Here is a 23,921-nt window from a genome sequence, read left to right on the forward strand (position 1 = left end):
GGTCCCGCCGGTGCGGTGGCGAAGTTCCGGTCAGAGGTGTTACCGTTGTTGATATTGGTGGGAGTTTTTTGCTTTTTTTCTCATTTTGTGTGAAAATACTTTTTAGTCCCTACAATTTATGTATTTTTTTCAAAATATTACATTTTTACCGTATCTTCACAGTTTAGTTTAAATTTAGATTTATCAGTTTGACACTTTTATCATTGTGTAACCAATGCTCATTTTAAGTCTTGGCTGTGAATTTTGATTTAATTAATTTAAAATAATTAAGAAGTTTATTTTTTTTTAAAAATTACTTTGAATAGTGACGAAAAAATTATGAAAATTAATTATAGTTAATTTAATAGTTTTAAATTAATTAGTAGAAAATTAACACAAGAAAGTGGACATTCGTGAAAAACTTAAAGATAAAAGTATAAAATATATAAGTCTATGAACCAAATTAAAACTAAACTTAAAATTGATTTTGAAACTTGCATTTCTTAGTTGATTAATCTTGTTGTGAGATATGAGGTAGTTTTTTCTTTATTGTTATAGGTGGCTTAGAAGAATGAACTTCTGTTCTCTTTATTGCAATTTAATCTCTTTACAATATATATATAATTAAAAATAATATCACACAACCATAAATTGAAGCTAAACTAAAAGTATTTTAAACATAATAAATAAAAAAGGATTAAAATACTATTTTGATCCTTATATATTTTGAAATTTGTTCAAATTTAATCTTTATATTTCTAAATGTCCAATTTTAGTATTTGTACTTTTAATAAATCTTAAATTTAATCTCTTGAAATTAATATTTATTGAAATTGATTTAAAAAATCATAATAATTTTCATCCAAAGACACAATATGTAGATATATTTTCTAAAATTATATTGAAAAAACTAAAAAAAATAAAAGGTAAGGAAAAAATCAATAACAAACTAATGATATGAACTAAATTTAAGATTTATTAAAAATATATTGACTCAAATTAAATATTTAAAAATATATGAATGAAAATTGAATAAACTTCGTATTATAGAAACGAAAATGATATTTTAGCGAATAAAAAAAAAAGCATATGTTTTCGTGTAAGAAGTTACTTAATAATTGGGGACACAGTTTTCGAGAGCTAAGTTTTCAAGTGGACCACGCTACTAAAGTACTATTGTCTGGTCTCTCATAGCACGTTTAGAATGCAATTTTCATTTCTTTTACTATTTTTTATTAAAACATCATTTTAGTTATGAAGATCGAAAATAAATACTTTAATTTTAATTTTAATTTTTTAAAAAAATGCAAGCAAGACCAAAAACCAAGAAATTAAGCTAAAAAGGAAAAAAAAGGGAAGAAAAATAAAAAATGAATCAAATGTATTTCAAAGGAAGAGCTATATATAATTTTAGCACATTCCATTTATCTAACTAATCTTCTTTAAATTATCATTTTTACTGAAATTGTGCGAGTAGTGATCAATGTCCTCTACTAAAATCTAATTTACTCAATCTTAGTGACCGATTAGCCATCTTCATTGATAGAATCGAACCTAACTTACTTAAATCATCACAATAGAAACTGACATGTGCATGGATAATTAAAGAATAGGTGATTCTTAACCTATCGCATGTTAATATTCACTAAAGTAGACAAAAAACCAAATGAAATTCTAAAAATCTAGACATAACATCTTGATTCATACAAGAATGAAATAATTTTGTCTCTTTATCACAATTGCCACCAATTCTCGGAAATTCATCATCTGTCAAGATGTGATCAAGTCACCATTCCTCCATCTAAATTTTTTCAGTACAATAAAAGATACGAAAATTCAAATCACAAATTTCTTAATTACCAACACATCCGTATACCAGTTGAGTTCGACCCAATTAAGCCTAAATTTGTTCAAGTTCACTCTTTATTTAGTGACAAGTACATCAAAGTTAAAAACTAATTAGAAGTACTAAGAATTTATGCACGAGAATAATTAAAGAAAAGTCTCATCTATGTCCCACGTGCTTAAGAAAGTGAGTGATCAATATTAACAACTTTTTAGTTCCATTCCATTTTAAGCCGTAAATGTGAAAAAAAAAAAGGGAAAAAAAAATAGTACAATAAGGACATTCTAGATAAAGCTCAACCAACAAATTACTCTAACCATATAATTTTAGGGTAACTTGCAAATATGACAATGAGATCGAAAATATTAGTAGATATAACCCAATATAAAAGAATTTGTTGATATAACATAACTTAGATCAAACTCTTAGAGTCAATTAGTGATAAACTATATCGTTATTAAAAGTCTATCAACGATAGAGTACATCACTAATAGATTTTACTATACTTGAAATTATTTTAAAATGTTGTTATACACTTAATTATTAACCTTGAAAGTTATCCATTATAATTACCCTATATTTTATAAATATTTAAACACTCGACTACAAAATCGAAGATTAAAAATAATAAATACTTCATCTCATAGCACTTGAAGGAGTTTTTGTCTATTTTTAGAATTTCTTAAATGCTCAAAAATGCATAGATATGTACAAATAGATAATCGAACCTCTTATCCGAAGTTGTTATTAGAAGCTTTGAAATAAATATTGATCATGCCTCTCTATTTACCGGAGCACATCACTTATATGCTATTAAACCTCTCACTATATATTAAATCACAATATATATATATATAAGAGAAATAGAGCATAAAACTATCTTTATATGTGTAATTAACACATATTGAACGGAAATAAAATATACTTTTTTAATATTAAAATTTGGCCGATTTAGTCTTTTGTAGATTAAAAGTTTCAATTTGGGATTTATAGAATAGCTTCAATTGATTTTAAAAGTTTCAATTTTAATTCATAAACTTGGTCAAATCTCATGAATTGCAAGTGTTGCTATCATGCATATTGAATGATACCTTTGCATTTGCATGATAATGAGTTTGGCTAAACTTTTTAGACTTGGGTTTTGATAATCATTTAAATTTTTTGTTTTAGAATTTTAAGATAAATGGTAATTATTTTCCTTACAAATTCTCCTTATTTTCCTCTACTTCAATGCCAAATTTCAAAAATAAAAGTAACTTTTTAATATTTATTTATTTTTATTTTTAATAAACTTGACTTATATTCATTTTTAGAACATTCTTAAAAAGTAGAACAAAAGAAAAGAAAATAAAATAAAGAACCCAATAAAAATAAGTATGGTTTCTAAGCTTAATTTTCAAAAATAAAACATAAAAAATCAAAGACTAATCAAATGAATCCATAATTAATTAACATGAATATAGCTCAATAATTAACTAGGACCCATTTTATATCATCTCATAAAGTTGATCTTTCATTTGTGGTACTAAATAAAATGTAGAGTGTTGATTCAAGTATATAAAAAATAATATACTTGGCTAATTTGTGACATTTAATCAAATGGTAGGAACCAAATCGAAACTTTTAAAATGATGAAATTAAACGTAAACTCAACCCTTATTAGCCAAAAACTAGTATTTCAAAGGTACAACACTATAAAAAGGTTCAAATTAAAATATTGAATCCAACTTATTGGTAATCATAATTGAACACCAACATTAAATCATTGTGCAATGAAATTAAAAGCTAATTAACTCCAAATACAGGCTTAAATTAGAAATTATTGAAGATCTAAATCCAACAATTTATAACAAAAAAAAAAAAAAAAAAAAAACTCATTCCTCAACCTTCCCCAAATACTTCTTCTTCTCTTCATCAACCATAAACGCAGTTAAAGGAAACGATTTTCCAATCCCCACAGGAGTTTTAAAACAAATCTTCTTCCTATTGGAATCATCAATACTCATTTCCCCAATAGGAACCCACAAAAGAAGCTGCCTACTCTTCACGCCCGTCATCTTTTTCATCTTGAACTTCTCAACGTATGCAGTAACCTCGGTCGCGTATGCGACGCGCGAGTTTGTCGCCTCGAAAAAGTGCTCGTAGGGCTTCTTTTGCTTCATCCAAATGAATCCAGTCTCCCTCACCATTCCACACTCCTCCAACTCTTGCAATGGCAATACGCCACTCGGAAAACCGAGTTCCTTTAGAAGCTCCACCGATCGTTGGTAACATTCTTCATGTCCATATACGATTTCTGCTCCGGCGCGCTCGTCTTGTCGGGAAATCACTGTTTCCATTAATGAAGATTGAGAAAAATTTAGGAGAAGGGTTTTTGCTTTGTTTTCCTTTGTGTTTGTATGGTGATAGGTTTTATGTTCTTTTGGGGTTAAATATTGTGTTTGTGAAAGTGCAAGGTGAGTGGGTGGAGGTTGATCAGCTAATTTTTTTTTTCCTTTTTTTTTTGGTTAATGAGTTTGTTCAACTAAACAAAGTGGTGTGTTAATTTTGAAGTATTTGGGTAGAATGTTAACCTAATTAAACCAATATAGTTTATAATAAAAAAAATATTATACATTGAGAGAGAAATGAGAAAAAAAAAAAAAAAAAACTTGCCTTCACATTGGTCAGATGTGTCGTACTTTTATTAATTTGTTTTTATTGCGTTTAACAAATAAGTTGATGTACTTAGCCCAAAAAATTAATATATATATATATATATATATCTTTATTGAAATTAAGTTGAGAGTTGTTACAGAAATTGTTTCCATACACTATAGTCTGTTAATTGTTTTGCATATTAAAAAAGAAATGGTTGAGTGCTCTACAGTAAGTATATATTATTGAAAAATGATTATTGAAAAATGATCTATTAATTGTATTTGGAACAAAATTAAGAGAGGGGTATTTCATTGTTATTAAGAAATAGTCATATTATGACCGTCATGTTAAGTAACTTTTTGTTAGGTAAACTAATTTGTTCAACATTTTCAAAGACGTGTGTCAAGGTTTCCATTTCTTATAATAACATAATGTATGCGATGACTTCATTTGAACGTTTTCCCTTATATATATATATATATATATATATATATATAATACTTTTCTTTTTTCTTCTTCTTTTTCCTTCTTCTAAAAAAAATCTTCTCTCTTTTCTTTTTTCTGTTTGTTGACAATTGGTCAGTGAAATCCTATCTTTCATTTTTTTTGAAAAATTTACATTTTAGTGGTTAAGATTTGATTTAGATTATTACATTTGAGTCTAACTAAATTTAACAATTTTACCTTGAAATTTGTGTTTGTTAGCATTCTTGATTTCTCCATCAATTTTTACTTTAATTACTAACGAAAAGGGTTGTCTTAACTATTTTTATTGTAAAAAAAAGAAAATTAAAATTAAAAGTGTTAGAGCTTTGTTAATTGGCTCTATATTTTTTCTAAGGCTGCTTATAGTTTTGCAGTTGTCACAAATGTTGTTTCAGCAGTTGTCACAAAAGATGTTATCTCTTTTCTTTCTTTATCTGGAAAAATTTGTAGATTTATTTTTCAGATATTTTTCTTCCTTAAGGTGTAGTTTATTTTTTTCAAAATGGGACTTTGTTTCCTTTCTCGGCCACAATTTTTAAAACGAGAAAAGTGGTGATCATTTAGGGTTGCCGATTTTATTGATCGATTGAGATTTTAATGTTTTGTTGGCCAATCTAAGCAGCATTGAGTTTTTCAATCTTTGTTCGCTATATTCTGCAGTGCGTTCTTGTTCATTGAAAGGTGCAAGAGCTAGAAGATAATTTATGCGTTAGAGGGAGTCTAAGACCTTGCTATTGAGAAGAGATTTTCGATTTTAGGGGGAGTATAAGACTTCATTCTTGAGAAGGAGTTCTTAATGTGGTATTGTGCAAGTGCACACAATCGAAGTAATAAATCCCAAATAAGGTATCATCCTCAGGGACCGGCGTGAGAAAATTTTTCCTAACTTAACTATCACAATTCTTCGTCAATTTTATCCAGACAATCAAAAGATGATTTTTATATATAACCACGGATAACAAAAATTCAGTCAAACACAAGAACAATTCAGAGAAAAATAATTCTAGGGTGTTGTTTCATATAGGGAATACAATGAATATGACATGCAATTGATTGAAATTGGTAGATTGAGGCTAGAAATTCTAAAATCAGAAAATCCTCTCTCGAGCTCAAACCATCCTAATAATTGCCCATCGACTCGAATCTCTTCTATGCTTGAATAGTTACATCATTAAGACCCTTTAATCGCACTCCTTATTATTCTAAATTCACTCTCGTGCAATTTTGAATAACAATGTAAATTATTGGATCTAGCAAATTAAATTCTCTCTCGAGACATCTAATTAACTTAAGCTCATTCAACTAGTGACTAGTTAATCAAAAGCATTAAGCACAAACAATTTAGAAATCATTGCAAAGTCAATCAATTGTAAATTCAATATTCAAAGTAACATCACTAAAATCCACAAAACCCTAGAATAAAAGAGTTTAGCCACACATGATTCCGATAATAGTATTCAGTAAATATACAATCATAATGATGAAAAATAAATTAACAAAGAAGAACGATCTCCCCTCAATAGGTTCGAATCCCAATCACGATCTTCTTGATTCTCGCCACGAATACCGGATCGTTCTCCAACAACACTTGCACAATCATGATCAATCTTTATATCCCGATCAATCTAGAAATGCTTTCATATCAACTCTCAATCAAAATCTCGAGTCTTCAACAAAAAACAATAAGAATTGCTCTGTTTTGGCTCTTGTACGGACTAGAATCTATCAAGTCAACTCTCTCTTTTTTCTCTTCTTAGACCTGGCAGCGCACATTCTTATTTATAATATACTCGCAGCGTTGCAACGTTGCGTCATGCCAACTGCGTGTTAAAGTCATAGCTTGCAATGCTACAAGTAGCGTTGCAACACTGCCCAGTTCCAACTTGCTCTCGGGTCTACAGTGTCAAAGAGCAACATTACAACGTTCTTCCAATGCTGGTTCCCCCGAATATCCTTCCAAATTTGCCTCTTTTCTTGATCTTAGGTTATTGGTTTCTTTCTAATTTCATAGCCAACTCGTAATTGCTCAAAATTGGAGTTCTGTCCCGAGTTTTTTTTTTTTTTTTATCATTTTTGCACAAATTGCTCCCGATGCTTAGTTTCCTGAAATTACTCAATAAACTACGTCAAACTAAACAAAACTAGCAATATTAATTATAAATTTGAAGGTAATAAAAGCACTTTTTATATGCTTTTCACCACCCCAAATTTAAAACTTTGCTAGCCCCAAGTAAAGAAAAGAAAGAAAAACAAAGAAGGAGAAATAATGAATACTGAAATGAAAAGGTTCAAGGCATGCAATCTTTTATTCCAGTTTCATCAGCTTCTCAACATATACAACACTCATCCATAGAAAAATTCAGACACATCCTAATCGTTGACAACTTCTAAAGCCAAAACATTGTATCCCCTGTGTGTGACTCCTCCTTTAATTCAAAACTCAAAAACTGACTTAAGATTTAATTAAGCTTCATCAGTTTTCCCCCTAATCTAGCTCAAGCACCAATCATCAAGCATCACCATACTCAAGGAAGTATATGTCCACTAAGGTGCCTTATTTCTATTTCTCTCTCTCTCTCTCTTTTTTCCTTTTTTTTTTTAAAACAGCAAAAGAGCCCTAAACTTGCATCATTTTACCTAAGGGCACTAGCCTTCACACATCCAAGGTTCTGGATAGCTTTCCCATGACTCGTTACTGTGTTTTCCAATAAATTGGTTAAGCTCCTTGACTCCTTTATGAAATCTCTAAACAAAGCCTCTACAGATGGTTTCTTTTTACAAAACCTGGAGGTGCCTGCAAAACATTCTTATTGTTAGCATTTGAAAAATTCTCATGATTGCGCAAACCTGGGTGATAATGAGTGGGTTAGTTCATCTAATAAGAATTTTGATGGGCTCCTTGAAATTGATTCGCTTGGCGCATATAATTTGCTTGCTTAGGATTAGGTATCTCCCATGATGTGAGTGCATTACAAGCCGCTAGTGATGCAATCAATGGTTGAGTTCCTGTGGACAAAAGATTAATGGCATTAGTCAAAGTAGCCATATACGCCTTTTAAAGCATTTACCTCATCGAGTTCATAAACTCTAGCCACTCTAGATGAAGATCGTTCTGAGGGCCAATTATAGCTCGTGGCAACCATGTCCTCCAATAATGCTTGAGCAGCATCAATAGTTTTTGCAAAAATTGAGCCACCTGCAGTAGCATCCAAGATGGATTTCGTTGTATTGGTCAACCATTGTAGACAACTGGATTTGTAACCAGTTAGGGTATCCATATTGGGGACACTTTTATAGCAACTCCTTATAACGCTCTCATGCCTTGAATAACTACTCATTCTCTCTCTCTCTAAATGTGCCAATTTCTGTTCTCAGTCTGCTTGTTTTCCCAGGAGGAAAGAATTTGTTCAGAAAGTCTTGGGTCAACTCATCCCATGTGGTTATGCTTCCCGTTGGAAATGACTCCAACCAATCTTTCGCCTTGTCCTGCACAGAAAAAGGAAACAATCTCAGTCTAATGGCTTAAGTAATATTATACTTCACAACAACTTGACTTATACATTATCTTTATTGAAATAAAGTTAACATTGGTAAATTAAATTAACCACTTAATTTAACAATTTAGTAGAGCTTTAATGCTAAAAGGCTAGAGTGTAAACGAATCTCATAAAAGGATATGAGACCAAGAGCCTAGGAATAGGAGGGTCACGTCACCTTAGGAATAAAGGACACCATAGGGTAAAAAAATTGAACTTAAATTAATCTAGGGTTCAACTACCCATGGGAAAATTCGTTAATGGCTGCTTAGAACTTCTAAATGAACTGAACCTAGACCAAATAGGTGTAGATTTATGTCCATGCATATTTCACTGTCCTGGTGTGATGTGGTCGCATCACTTTTGACATAGAGTCCGAAATGTTGAAGCATTGTTAGCCCTGTTCGATTACCATTATTTATTGTTTTGTTTTTTTACCTCAATTTCTACTCATTCACAACACAATTCATTTTGGTTACCTACGTTTGCATTAAATTTATAGTCTTGATCAAATTAAAACTATTGTTAGTCCTATGCATTTCGATACTCGAAATACTCCAAGATTATTACTTCTTCAATAGTGTATGTTTGCACATAAACCTCGCTTTTCTGACATATTTTACTTCCCATACATTTGGTCAATCACCATAATGTGGAAGTACATTGTTAAAAGGAACATTATTGATAAGAAGAAATTGTCTGACCGTATTCAAGATTGCATTGATCTTATGGATCTTCTCCTGAATGTTGGTTTGGAAAGAACTGTTATGAGTTTGGGATCTTATTTTCCTCAGATAATGTGTGAATTCATTGTGAACTTACCATCAGATTTTATTGATCTTGCTAGCCCCGATTTTCAAAGAGTTCATGTTAGAAGACATCTGTTTTTTTTTTCTACTACCTTGAGAAACCAAACCTAAAACTTTGACTCAACGTCGTCCTTCCATGAAGGATTTGGTGTTTGAACTTACTGGGGGTGCTAGATCTTTGTGGTCTAGTAAGGGTCAGTTGTCTGTTGTTGTGTTGAGCATGAAGTATACCATCCTTCACAAAATTGAGATCTTTAATTAGTGTCATTCTCATGAATCAGGTGTGTCTATCTCATTCACCACTTTATTATATAAGATTGAGGCCCTTGTTTCGTTTAATTATGAGGTGTTTGTTCTTAATTAGATTAAGCATCACATTGGGTCATACACTCTCAAATTGCCCATCTTCTATCCATGGTTGGTTTATGGAATTTTACTAACTCATAAACCCGATTTTGATCTCTTTTACAGAATCTATTTGGTCTTTCTCTGGCTCTCCTCTCTATTCATCCCAAGTTATTGCAAAGTCAACATGTTCTTAAGATTGTTTTAAAGCCTCGACATCTCGTATTAATGGTCCTAGTCAGGCTTTGGTTGAATCTCGGGCAGCATAAACCCTCGAGATGGCCTTTTGTTTTCCATCTTAAGGGATCTCGGGCAACATGAACCCCCAGATGAAAAATATACTACAAGAATTATGAGCTTTAATGTTGGTTTAAAACTGACATTAAAGGACTTTAATGTCAGTTTTAAATGTCACTTGACAACCGACATTAAAGATAGTGTTATTAAAGTCCTTTAATGTTGATCGTCTTTAATGTCGGTTTTAAACCAACATTGAAGAGGGTGTACAATGTCGGTTTAAAACCGACATTAAAGACAACCGACATTAAAGAGCTTTAATAACACTATCTTTAATATCGGTTTTCAACCGACATTAAAGTCTTTTAATGTCGATTTTATTTAAAAAGTATGTTGACACTATTTATTTTATTTAAAAAGTATGTTGACACTATTATTTCAAAAAAGGAAAAAGTGTGTTGGCATTACTAACCGATAAATTTGTAAAATATTAAATATGTTATATAAAACTTTTAGAAACTATTTTGTGATGTTTATTGTAGGTTTTATTTTGTGAGCTTCAATAGAGAAGAAGAAAATGAAGAGGATAATAGAAGGGAAGAGTTTTTCAGGAAAAGGCCACAAAATTGAGAGGCTTCTACTTCTTTTATAATAGAGTTTACAACATTTTAAAACTCTTGGGCCCACCCACTGACACTTCACGTGGGTGGAGTCATTTTTCCCTTCAATCTAATAAATGTGGGTTTGGTTTTTATCCCCCTTTTGTATTTGTTCTTAGGCATCTACCAACTAATGTGATATTTATAATACTCTCCCTTAGTTGCCTCTATATATGTGTGTGTGTGTATAATATGTCTCGTTAAAACCTTACTAGGGAAAAAGTCCTAGTAAAAGAAAAAGAGTACATATTTCATATAATTTAATAATCTAAAAGAATACAATATATTTTATCCCCTTCATGGAAACATCAATTGAGATCTTTGAATCGCCGCATTCCAATTTTGTGCACCAATTTATCAAAGGTTGCGATAGGTAATGTCTTTGTAAATAAGTCGGCCAGATTATCTTTCGAACAATTTTGTTATACAATGATATCACCATTTTCTTCGAGATCACGGGTGTAGAAAAGTATTAGTGAAATATACATTGTTATATCTCTTTTAATATATCCTGTTTTGATTTAGGCTATACATATTGTATTGTCTTCATTTAATATCGTTGGAAGATTTTTACTAGAAGACAAGCCACATGTTTCACGAATGTGCTGAGTCATGGATCTTAACCATACACATTCTCGACTAGCCTCATTGAGCAAGAATTTCAGCATGATTTGAGGAAGTGGTTGTTATGGTCTGTTTCACTAATCGCATGATATAGCAGTTCTTCCACATGTAAATAGATAGCCTGTTTGAGATCAAGCTTTATGGAGATCAGATAAATATCCAGAATCTGCATAACCAACTAGATCAAACTTTGATTTATTTGAATAAAACAAACTCATATCAATCGTTCATTGGAGATAACGAAGTATATGCTTAATTCCATTCTGATGTCTTTTCGTTGGAAAGGAACTATATGTAGCTAATAAATTTACTGAAAATGCTATATTTGGTCTTGTATTATTAACAAGATACATAAGTGCATCATTGCACTAAGATACGGTACTTCAGGACCAATAAGTTCTTCGTTATTTTCTCGAGGTGAAAATATATCTTTCTTCACATCTAGTGAACGAACTTATATTGAAATGTTTAATGGATGTGTTTTGTCCATACAAAATCTTTTAAAAAATTTGCTGTATAAATTGACTAATGAATAAATATCTCGTCTACTCAATGCTCAATTTGGAAGCCAAGGCAAAATTTGTTTTTCCGAGATCTTTCATCTTAAATTCTTTTTTAAGGTATTCTATTGCCTTTGAAAGCTTTTCAAGAGTCCCAATTATATTTAAGTCATTAACTTAAATAGTTATAATAGCAAATCCTAACAGTGATTTTTTTATGAAAACACATAGACATATTGGATTGTTTTGATATCCTTCTTTCAACAAATATCCATTCAGGCGATTGTACCACATTCATCTTGATTGTTTCAATCCATATAGTGATCTCTGTAACTTTATTGAATACAATTCTCAGGAATTTGATCTTATGTTTCAGGTACCTTAAATTCTTCGGGATTCTCATATAATTATCATTATTAAGAGATCCATATAAATATGTTGTGACTATATCCATAAGATGCATATCCAGACTTTATACATAATCAGACCAATTAAATATTTTAGTGCAATTGCATCTACCACTGGAGAATATGTCTCCTTATAATCAGTACCAATCTATTGCGAGAATTATTGTGTGATCTATCCTGCTTTATATCTTGTGATTCCACTCTATTGTTTTTTCTTACAAATATTCCACTTATATATCACATGTTTGACATTCTCTATGTTTGGACTACTAGTTCTTGCGACGAGCTTATTTCTATTGGATTGTCTCTTTCCACATAAGTAAATCCTTTCTATGTTGATATTTTTTCGTACTCACTTTCATAAATAATATCGTAAGTGACATTGTATACAAAAATGTTGTCATTTTATATGGTTCATCTTTTCATGGCATGACATAAGTTATTGAGATCTCATTATTATCCTCGTTTACTATAATATCCTTATGAGTACTCATATCTAGGATTTCTTTTAGATTGATTATTGACTACTTCTTTTTCGAGGATTTATATTTTTGGAAGCGAATGATCTATCATGCTTCTGGCATGTCCAAACTCATTAGTGGCAACTTGCTGCATTTAATCGAGCATTTGTAACTGGTATATACGACTTTGTCACTTTCTAAGCATTTGTAAATGCATCTGACATTTGATTTGCTATATATTTTTCATATTAATTAACTTTTGAACTTCTAGCTCACAGTAATTTGTACGAGGATCTAAATGAGACAATGAAGTGCACTTCATGTAACTTCTTTTTCCAACTTCTGAATTCCTCCTCCTAATGTTGGAAAATTTATCTCATCAAAATGACAATCAACAAATTGTGCAGTAAATACATCACCTGTAAGAGGGTTCAAGATATTTGTTAATTGATGAGGAATCATATCCAATATATATTCCTAACCTCCTTTGAGGACCCATCTTAGTACGTTTTGGTGGAGCAATTGGAACATATACTACACATCTAAAAATTCTCAGACGGAAAATATTTGGCTCAGGGCCATAAGCTAATTGTAATGGTGAGTACTTATGATAAGATACTGGCCTAATTTGTACAAGTGACGTTGTATGCAAAATAGCATGTTCTCATATAGATGTAGGAAGTTTAGTTCTCATAAGCAATGGTCTAACACTTAACTGCAAATGTTTTATGAATGATTCTGCTAAACCATTTTGTGTAAGAATGTGAGCTACAAGATGTTCAACACTTATCTCAATTGACATACAATAATTATCAAAAGCTTGGGATGTAAATTCACCAGCATTATCAAGACGAATGATCTTAATTGTATAATCAGAAAATTGTGCTCTTAACTTAATTATTAATTCAAGATTTTGACTTGATAATAAACACATATGTGACCATCTGTTGGATACGTCTATTAATACCAAAAAATTTCTAAATTGTCCACTTGATGCGTTAATAGGTCCACATATATCACCATAAATTCATTCTAAAAATGCAGGTGATTCAATCCCCACTTTGATTGGTGATGGTCTAATGATTAATTTTCCTTGAGAACAAGCATCACATGATAATTCATTAGATTGAAGAATCTTCTGGCTCTTCAATGGTTGTCCATTTGAATTCTCAATAATTCTTCTCATCATTATAGATCCTAGATGACTCAATTAGTCATTCCAAATTGTAAATATATCTAGATTCATGAACTTTAGGTTCATTGTTGCATATGTTTCAACTACTTGTATATAAGTATAAAATAATTCAGAAGATAAAACAGACAACTCTTCCAGTGTACCTTTTTCATATGAAATCGTAGATATGATATAAAGATACTCCATATTATTCTTTCTATCAGTCTCAATATGATAACTACTGCAACGTATATCTTTAAAACTAAGTAGATTTCTTTTTTATTGACTAGAGAACAATGGATTGTCAATTATAAATTTTGTTCCTCTAGGAAAATAATATTTGCTTTTCCATACCCTTCAATTAGGTTTGCAGAATCTGATATTGTATTGGTTTTTCTTTCCAGCATTGTCAGTTTAGAAAAATATTTTCTACTTGTAAGTATTGTATGTGTAGTTGCATTATCTTCCAGACATAGATCATTTTTACTCATTTTTTAGTCACCCAACATATGAACATGATTCAGGTTTCTTCATTAAAAGAAAATAATTACAATAAGAAAAATAACATTTGGAATATACAAAGGTTAACATCTACTAAGAAGAAAAAAAACATGGAGATGGATAAAAATAACATTAAGTCTAGATATTTTCAACTGTGTCAATCTTCTCTTTAGAAGATTCAAAGAAGTCTGTCACATTCAAATTTATTGTATGGGATGGATTAAATATGTCATTATCCTAGTATGCAAAATTTTCTTCCACACTTTTCTCCTTTTTCTTTCAGAGGCTTGGTAGAGATCAACTAAGTGTTTTAACGTACAACAAGTATATGACCAATGCCCAGTCATTCCGCATCGAAGCATTTATTTTCAACACTTTTTGAACTCTTATCTTGTGGAGTTTTTCTTTTGCAATTGTCATTTTGTGTGGTTCTTTTGAAATTTTAATGATTATAATGACCACCAAGAAAATAATTATTATTTCTTCCTCTGCCACTGTCACGACCTCGACCATGACCACGATCTCGACCACTATTATTAAAAATTTACAGTATTAACTTCAGAGAATATTGTTGTTCCAATTGGTTAAGATTCATGATTTATCATCAAAATTATTAAAATTTACAACATTCACTTCAGGCAATGTTATTGTTTTAGTTGGCAGTGATGCATATAATTTTTTTTAATCAATAACAAGTTATTTCATTCAACCATGATAAGACATCAGATGTGTGCAAAATACTTTCAAAATATTTCTCTCGATATTGCTACTGCAGAGCATATCCGAAATGTAGAAAAATGTCTTCTCTAACATATTGATTTAAAATTTTGGAGCCTCAAGTGCATCTATTTACCATGAGCTTTAGGAAGAAAAATTGTCTTCTAATTATCACATTTTTAAGGCATCCAGGTGTATTTTAGCATCAAGCATTAATGACAAATAATTATTACTATTGATATCAAATGCTACAAATTCTGACTTTATAATATTTTTCATAGTAACACTATTACAAAATATTATATTTATATTAGAAATTTAATATATGTCAAATATGTAAAACAACATTTAATTTATTAATTATAAAAAAAAAGGAAAAAACCAACCTATCTTTAGCCAGAAAAATAACTAGATGTCCAAAAAATTTGCGGGGTTGGGGCCCCGCGGGGACCCGCCCCGAACGGGATAGGGAATCCCCGAATACACGGGGAATGGGGGAGGAAGTGGATAATTTTTTCCCCATTTACAATTTGGGGCCGGGGACAGGGAATATATTCCTTGTCCCTGGCACCGACGCCGGCCCAGCCCCGTTTTCCCGCCTCGCCTCGACTTTATATATAAATTATAAATTTTTAGTATATATATATATATATATTGTAGACTTTTATAACAAAATTGAGAGGCTTCTACTTCTTTTATAACAAAGTTTACAACATTTTCAGACCCTTGGGCCATCCCCTGACACTTGAGTGGGTGGAGCCATTTTTTTCCCTTCTAATCTAATAAATGTGGGTTGGTTTTTGTCCCCCTTTTGTATTTGTTCATGGTCATCTACCGACTAATTTGATATTTATAATAAAATAGAACTAATTGATTAGTTAAATCTAAATTCATTTGTTATAAATTTTATTTTTGGCAAAATACAGCAATGATACCTGACGTCTGAGGTGAGTGTTAATTTAATCCATAAAATTTTAGAAAGTTAGACTTTAGAAATGTGTTGGTGGTGGTTTGCAATGCCATCTTCATTTCTCTTAAAAAATGTAACATGAAACCAATATGAAAATATTTAAGTTTTATAATTCATGTATTCTAAACAAAAAAAAAAAATACAATATAAGATTGTTTTAATTACTATTAAATGCATGGTTTCCACGTATTTAGGATTTAATCGACCATAATAGCCACATACAAACTTCAAACTATAGAACGTAATAATACATCTCTAGAATTACAAAATCTTACAAAAAATAGAGCTTCATTTCAAGCTACGAAGGCACAAACTTCATACAAATAGGAGGATTGATCTTTGCAAGAGCAAGAACAGAGGCTGGTAAAGTCCAAAGGCCTTCCCCACAAATCAAGCCAGAAGCCACCGCCGGCAACATCATCTCCGCCTTCTCCTTATTAATTTTATCCCAAATAAACACAATCAAACTCCCCAAACACATATCAATGGCAAAATACCCACCAACAAGAAACGGCACCGCCATCACCATCGGCAACGGCATCCATTTCCCAATCCTCCCGCCTCCAAAATCCTTCACTAAATTCACCCCGATCGCAAACCCGAAAAACCCATAACAAATCTGCAAGCAATGCTCTGGCAAAGCCGAGACCCCCTCGACTCCTAGAATCGCCATGTTCCGATATATCAAAGCATATGGCGCCTTGAACTCCCCCTCTGGATTTCCTATGTCAAATGCCTTGTAAAACAGGAAGAAGCTTAGCGGCGCCGTGACGCACCCGACTGTCGTGCCAATCATTTGGCTAACAAACATGGCTCTAGGGGAGGTGGAGGTCAAATGGGCTGTTTTGAAATCTTGCATGAGAATGCATGCAACGGAGACAACAGACTTTATGAGACCGCAGCCAGCAAGGCCTGCAATGAGGGCGTCGTGTTTTGGACTAACGGCGGCGAGGAGAAAGAGGGCAACCTTACCATAGTTGTAAGCCATGTTGATATCGGTGAGGCCGGCACCGTAAGCGTTGCAAAAGGCGAGGGTGGGGGCGAGTATATAAGCAGTGATGACGAAGTACCATTTGAGCTGAGGGAACATTTGTGGGATAACAATGGTGGAAATTGTGGCCAAGGTTGTGTAGCCGATGAGTCCCACCCATAATGGGATGTTTTCTCTTAAGAACATTTCGTCTTTCTTTTCGTCTGTAGCTGGTTTCTCGTTGTCATCTAAACCTGTTGGGAATAACAACAGTAACAAAAACCAATATCTTTAACATACAAACTTAAAAATTCTAAAACGACCAAAAAATTTAACTAAAATAAAGTAATAATGAAGAATATGTTATAGAACCTGCTTTTGCTTTCTTCACTCTATTGCGTACATTTAAGATTGTTGAACCAAGAATTTTGATGAAGTTGTAAAGTCCATCTCCTAGAATGAGAGCAACAGATAAGAAGACCTGAAAAGTTGGTGAAAAAGACCATATATAAATGTTTTTCATCTAGCTAATATGAATGGTCTATTTAGATGACAACTTTTTGGTAGTTGAACACTACTTAAAATGTCAATCCAAATCGATTAAAAAAAGTCAGTTCAAAATCGACAAAGAGACAAAACCTTGTATCCATATAAACTCTTCATATTACTTTCTTCCAAGCTATCAGGATACCAACGACCTTTGAGTCGATCAAGAAGAGGCCACATTAGGCCATAAGATAGGATGGCTCCTAGAAGTAAAGACAAGTTCACTAAGTGGGAACAAATCATCCCTGCTCCCACAAAAGTTGAATCAAAATCGAAGAAGAATCTGCCAAATTTTGATCAATTTCATTTATCAAATTCAAAATTTAGAAAATTTAGCGGTTCGTTTGATAACAACTTTATTTTTTAGTTTTTTTTTTTCTAAAAAAATAAAATGGGAATAAACATAAAGATAAAAAGAATAAATTAGTATAAGAAAAGGGAGAAAAAGAAGTGTACGTTTGCTTCCAAGCTTTGAGTCCAAAAGTGGGGAACTCAGAGAAACCACACTTTTCTTTGCCTTTAAAGAACCACTTGAAGAAACCCCATAAGAAGCTAAATGAAAAGTACTTCATAAACCCTTTTACTTGCTTCCTGTCACATATTCAAATAATTCATAATCACTTTTTCCATATCTAACATCAACTCTTTCTAACTATAAAAGGAGTTTAAATTGCAAGTTAAGGATTTTTTTTTTTTTTTTTTTTTTTTTTTTTTTTTTTTTTTTTTTTTTTTTTTTAAGGTTTCTAACTCTAAAATTAAGATAAATGTTCAATAAATCCTTAAACTTTTAACTTTGTACATTTTTTATTTTTGATCTATTCAAAAACTTTTAAAATTCACAATTTTTTTTATCATAAAATTGAAAGTTCAATGTCTGTTAATTTGATGTCTAATATATTTTTTTTAACTTTTAAAAATGTTCAACATAACTAAGAATCCGTTAAACACAAAATTAGAAATTTACGAACTATTTTGGGGTATCGAAAGTTTAAATATTTATTAAATAAAAATTAGAACTTAGGATCTATCAAACATAAAAAAAAAAAAAAAAAAGCTTTTGAATTAAACTTATAACTTTTTTCCTTTTCCAAAAATGACTAGTATTTTTCTTTTAAAAAAAAGACATAATAATAGTAAAATTTAAATACTACTTTTGATCATTCTTGAACTTTCAACAACTTTAGTTTATTTTGGTTCATGAACTCTTAAAATATTTATTTTAGTTTCTATACTTTTAATTTTGGTTCATTTTAATATATGTGTTTAAAAAAAAAGAGACTAAATAATCTTTATACTTTCATTTTCGAGGGATAAAAAACTAAAATTAATATTTTAAAATTATAAGAATAAAAATTAATCAAACTGAAAATACAAAGATAAAATAAACCAAAACTAAAAGGGTAGGAATGAAAATAGTATTTAAATGTTATGAAATAAATAAATAAACAAATATAGAGATTGGAAAAGTCTACTTTGCCATCTCATCACCCTGAGTGTGAAAGCCATTGATGAGAACTGCCGTCGCCATGCCACTAGGATATGTCAGTTGCAGGTCCACTATCATAACCTGTGCACCACCAACCACTAGATTACAACTCTTTAAATATATATATATTTCTTCTCTTAATTATAGAAGATAACCCGCCTGATAAACAATTAATTACTATTCTTTTTCTATTACGTCACCTAAAATTTATATAAAATGTATAAATGATCGTGACATCTAAGATTAAAATTTGTATTTTTCCTTTAACTTGTTCAAGTTATTTTTATGAGATACTTATCTCTAATCTACAAAAAGAACATACGTCAAGTTAAGCTCACTCTTTGACGATTTAAATTATTTAGTTTAGAAACAAAAATAGGAAAAAAAATGTCATAAAAAAAAAGAATTTACATATAAATATGCATCGAGAGTGGTGGGTTAAAATTTCTTTTTAGTTTGGATTTTCATAGTTATCTTACATATTTTAATTTTTTTATGCAATAAGAATAAGTTAATGTTTGCTCTAATTATACATTAATATTCGTCCCACTAAATAGTGGTCAATCTATATAATCAGTCAATATGTATTATATAACCAATTTGTGTATAACTCAAAACATATATATATCTTCGACTAAAACATCTAAAATTTGATTTTATGAACGTTGAACATGATTCAAACTTCTAAAAAAATTTTATTGAAAAAATATGCCTTTAACCACGTTATTTAGGATTTAGTTGATGGCTAAAATGAATATTTAAGCTATAGATATTTATGAGAATATCAATGGTAAGATAGGAAGAAAAAGAAAATTAAGAAAAGTTTTAGATGCCTAGTTTCATTTTTAATTATCATAATTCCAATATATTTTGCAAGAAAAAACACACAAATCTCCTTCAATATATCCATGACATGTGTTTTCATCTCCTTCACCCAATAAACATCTTGGAAATGGAATCAATCATTAAACTTTAACCTAAAAAAGAAAAGAAAAAAGAAAAATGCTCTGAAAAGTTCTAAAAACAATGAAGAACTATGGTAAAGCACATAATCCTTACCTTTTCATCATCATTATAACATATAAAAAAGAAGGAAGGGAAAGAAAAAAAAAAAATTTCAAAAATAGAAAAATGAGGAAAACTATTTACATAAAATAGCAAAATTTTAATCTTATTTGATAGATGCTGATAGAAGTCAATCAATATCTATTAATGATAGAAATTGATAGAAGTCTATCACTGATAAACGCTGATAGAAGTCTATCAGTGTCTATCAATGTTTTTTTTTTTTGCTATTTCTGTAAATAGTTTGACATTTTTCTATCTTTGAAATTTTTTCAAAAAAAAAAAAAAAAAAACGAACCTTTCTTAGAGGAATCAAAATAAAAAGACCCACAAAACAAACTACAAAAAGAAATCCAATCATCCATCCCAATCCTGGCTCTTTCACACTGTACGAAGAATTTCCTTCTGTATTTACTCCTGATAATTCATATGTTTTTCTATTCATCCCCAACAAATATGAAGCAAAACCACCTGCATTTTTTGAAAAGAAAAATGTCATTTTTCTTATCGGATCAATCTCTAAATCACCATAAAAAGCTTCCAAAAACTCGTAATAAGAAATGAGTTTCTTAGGGTTCATTTGGTAAAGTTTTTTATTTTGTGTTTTTCATCTAAATTCTTAGAAGGATAAGACTCTTTTTTTTTTTTTTTTTAGTTTATTGATAATAACCATTTCCAAGATTCTAGACTTTTTTTTTTTTTTTTTTTTTTGTTATTGTTTGTATTCTTTAAAAATATAAGTAATATAATTGTTTTATCATTAAATTTGTTAGACAAAACTTAATTTTTAGAAAATAAAAAACAAGAGCGAACATAATAATTCAATTTTCCCCATAAAGAAGTTAAAACAAAAACCAAGAAAAAAATATATTTTATCATTATTTTTGGGAAAAAAAAAAAGAAACAAGAAACACAAAATAAGTATATAAACCTTAACAATGGAGGATTTAGTTTACCTCCAACCGCGATACTGTAACAGGCGACAGCACATGTTTGGATCATGGTGTTCTCTTGACGAGTGAAGGGTTTAGTTACAAAGCCAGCTTTCTGGAGGGTTTTAGTCCACGTTCTGACAAAGACGAACGCAAGAAGAGCGGCAGAGACATTGAGATTTGGGACAAGTCCAGTGGTGAGGTTTAGTTTCATGGCAATGACACTATAGATGCTTCCAATAATAATGCTCACTGTTACTCCTCTGAATGTTAATTGCTTCGTCCATGGTTGAAGCTTCTTCCATCGTGGGTTGTTGCTCGATTCTCCACCATCTTCAACAGTGGTTTGATTGGCCTCGATCGACTCCTTTGCAATCTCAGCCGCCATGGTGTATTATTATGAGCAAGTGAGAGTTCTTATGAAAAAATATGTCTATATATATATATATAGTACTCTTTTCAAATATTTAGAGGCTATGAATTTAGATTCTTTTGTCTTGTTTCATCACGTGTAGATGGAAGGACTAAAGAGGAGCATTTTAGAGCAATTGACAGCCATTATGGGCAATTGTTTGAGGGGTCTAGACCTAGGGCTACTTTTTTGTTCTATATTCTCCTTCAACTTAAAAAAGGCTTCCAAGCTTTAGTAGAATCTAGAATGTAATGCTATGAACTATATGCAAAAGTACCAATTGTTTATAGTTCAAGCAAATTAAGATGCTGGTTGAAATTAAATTGGAGTTATGGGGAATGATTGTTTAAGAAAAATAAATTCTTATTTGGGTTTTAATTGAGAAAGAGTGTTGAAGCTTTTCTTTTGTTTCTTTGTGATGGGTTATTTTCATATGAGAAAATATGGGACTGGGTTTTCATTGGCCAACCTTATCTTTGTGATTGGCTTCAATAGAGACCAATGGTCTAAGGGCTTCATTTTCTTTGGTGGGTCCATTGCATATATTAAAGTGGAGAAAATTCTGTGGAAAAAAATTTACTCCATTCATGTGGGAATATGGTAAAATCAACTTTGAAAGAGAACAAATTATGCCCTATCATTGACTTGAATGATTAAGTCTTTTTTCCACCCTTTTTGAGGTCCATTTTATATAAGAAGAAAATTATTCAAAATATATTATTTATTGAACTATGGTTTACATTAATAAGAAAAATTATTTTTTTATTATATATTTAACGGTCATAAAAATAATACATATAGTGTGAACATAAATACTTTCTTAAAGATATTTGCCTATGCTTCATATCTAACATTCTCCATTAAAAAGGGATATTTTGATTCCCCAAATTCAGCCATGATTCGACACAATTTGGATTTGAGTCACTAAAGAGGATGATGTAAACATCATTAGTTAAATTGATTTCTTTTTCAAGATGGTAAATTTGATGTAAAAGATTTTCACTTTCCGTACAATAAATCTTAAAAGGAAAAAAAAAGTTCAATTCTAACTTTTGAACTTGATATTTTTGGGAGTGAATTTAAAATCATCAATAAATTTCTTGGTATATGAAAAATGAATTTGAAAGTATAAAATCAAACATAAAACTAATTTTAAGTAAATAAATGCATGTTGAAAGTGATTCTAATAATTTCAAGTTCACTCTAAAACATCTTCTCAGCAAGATGTGGTATACGAACTTTAACTTAATCTAAATACATCCTGAAATATACACCTCTCCACACACATGACTTTGGAGAATAGTGAGTTTGGATTGTCTTTTCCAGTATTTAGTTTTGGAAAAAAATGTCATTTTTATAATATTTTTTAAAATGAGTTTGATAAATAAGCTATTTTGAATGAATTACTTGAATCCAAAAACTATAGAAAAACAAGGCTATTGGGTGTTTAATTGGAAATTCCTTCCAATTTTTCTTGATATATGAAAACGACCCAAATATCCTCACACTACCTTTACTTTCCCATAGTCATAGTTGTCCCACTATTTGCAACTACTAGTGACGATGTCGACCGCTAGATTCTTCTACTGCCCACCACCACCTCATCACTACGACATCTCGGCAACCACCATTATATCAACCAATGGTCTGTTATAGTATTTTAAATACAAATTTGAACTTATTAGTTTATTGAGCTTAATAGTCATCCTTTATATATTTATTTGATTTTATAGAAGCATTTTGGTAATGCAAACAAACTTGTGTAAAAACACTTTTTATTAACCATGTTTGCATAGTCTCAACATCTCTTTACTGATCTAAGAAAAAAAAATCATAATTTTAACGTACTATAAAGATAAAGGATAAAGATTTTAACTGACAAATAAATTCTCGAACGACTTTTTCTAAACAATATGTGTAATTTAAAAATAATTGAACTTCTAACCTCGAAGTCGAGAGTACAAATTTATGCGAAAATTGAACTATACTCATGTTGATGCTTGAATGATTTACAACAAGACCTTAATAAGAAACTTTATAAGTATTGATCTACTAAAAGTTATAATTTTACTTTAACCTAATGGTTTGTATCATGATTTAGATATTTAGGATATTAGCAAATATAAATAGGGATAGAATAGGTTACTCTTTCAATTGCTTTTCATAGAATTGGAAATATTGGAAGTTAGTCAAAGTCATCGCTATCCCTCGACTCTTCATGTGTTGAAGAAACACCTTACGAAATAGGCCTTGTCATTTTCAATCAATATTAAGAAATTGACCAATTTACTAACTTAGCAAAGTCTACTAATCCTCACTCTACTCTATATACTTAGATAAATATTATAAGTTTTAACTTACTTTTTAAGTTTCTCGAGTTTGCATTTGTATAATAGATCAATACAAAACTAAGTATACGTCTAATAAGAATCCGTTTGTATTGACTTAAGAAAAAAATATTTTTCAGAAAACTCATTTTTATTTTAACATTTTTGACAAAAATCGTTGAAAATACACTTCAAAAGCTATTTTAATTGGTTGTCAAATACTTCAAATTTTTCTAAAATGACTTATTTTTTAAATTAAACACTTGAAAATACATTCCAAACACACCATAAA

At 30.5% G+C, this 23,921-nt stretch overlaps 2 protein-coding genes and 1 long non-coding RNA gene across 3 annotated transcripts; 1 reads left to right on the top strand and 2 right to left on the bottom strand.

The window, feature by feature from the left end:
- Positions 1-3,569: 3,569 nt before the first annotated feature.
- LOC120068351 (DUF538 family protein (Protein of unknown function, DUF538)) lies at positions 3,570-4,224 on the bottom strand. The gene has a single exon (XM_039020088.2). The coding sequence runs from the start codon at positions 4,162-4,164 to the stop codon at positions 3,700-3,702; it is 465 nt and encodes a 154-aa protein (XP_038876016.1). The 5' UTR covers positions 4,165-4,224; the 3' UTR covers positions 3,570-3,699.
- Positions 4,225-15,981: 11,757 nt separating this feature from the next.
- YSL1 (YELLOW STRIPE like 1) lies at positions 15,982-21,297 on the bottom strand. Its single transcript, XM_039019623.2, has 7 exons — positions 20,915-21,297; positions 20,257-20,429; positions 18,880-18,974; positions 17,864-17,998; positions 17,501-17,690; positions 17,234-17,342; positions 15,982-17,115 (listed from the first exon to the last, which is right to left on the bottom strand). The coding sequence occupies exons 1-7, from the start codon at positions 21,276-21,278 to the stop codon at positions 16,190-16,192; spliced, it is 1,992 nt and encodes a 663-aa protein (XP_038875551.2). The 5' UTR covers positions 21,279-21,297; the 3' UTR covers positions 15,982-16,189.
- Positions 21,167-21,703, top strand: LOC150031698 (uncharacterized). Its single transcript, XR_016525014.1, has 2 exons — positions 21,167-21,297; positions 21,406-21,703. It is a non-coding gene; the product is annotated as an uncharacterized LOC150031698 (long non-coding RNA).
- The last annotated feature ends 2,218 nt before the right edge of the window (positions 21,704-23,921 follow it).

Source organism: Benincasa hispida, chromosome 12 (genome assembly GCF_027475165.1).
Source record: "Benincasa hispida cultivar pf3 chromosome 12, pf3_genome.v1.1, whole genome shotgun sequence".
In the NCBI taxonomy this organism is placed as follows: Eukaryota; Viridiplantae; Streptophyta; class Magnoliopsida; order Cucurbitales; family Cucurbitaceae; genus Benincasa; species Benincasa hispida.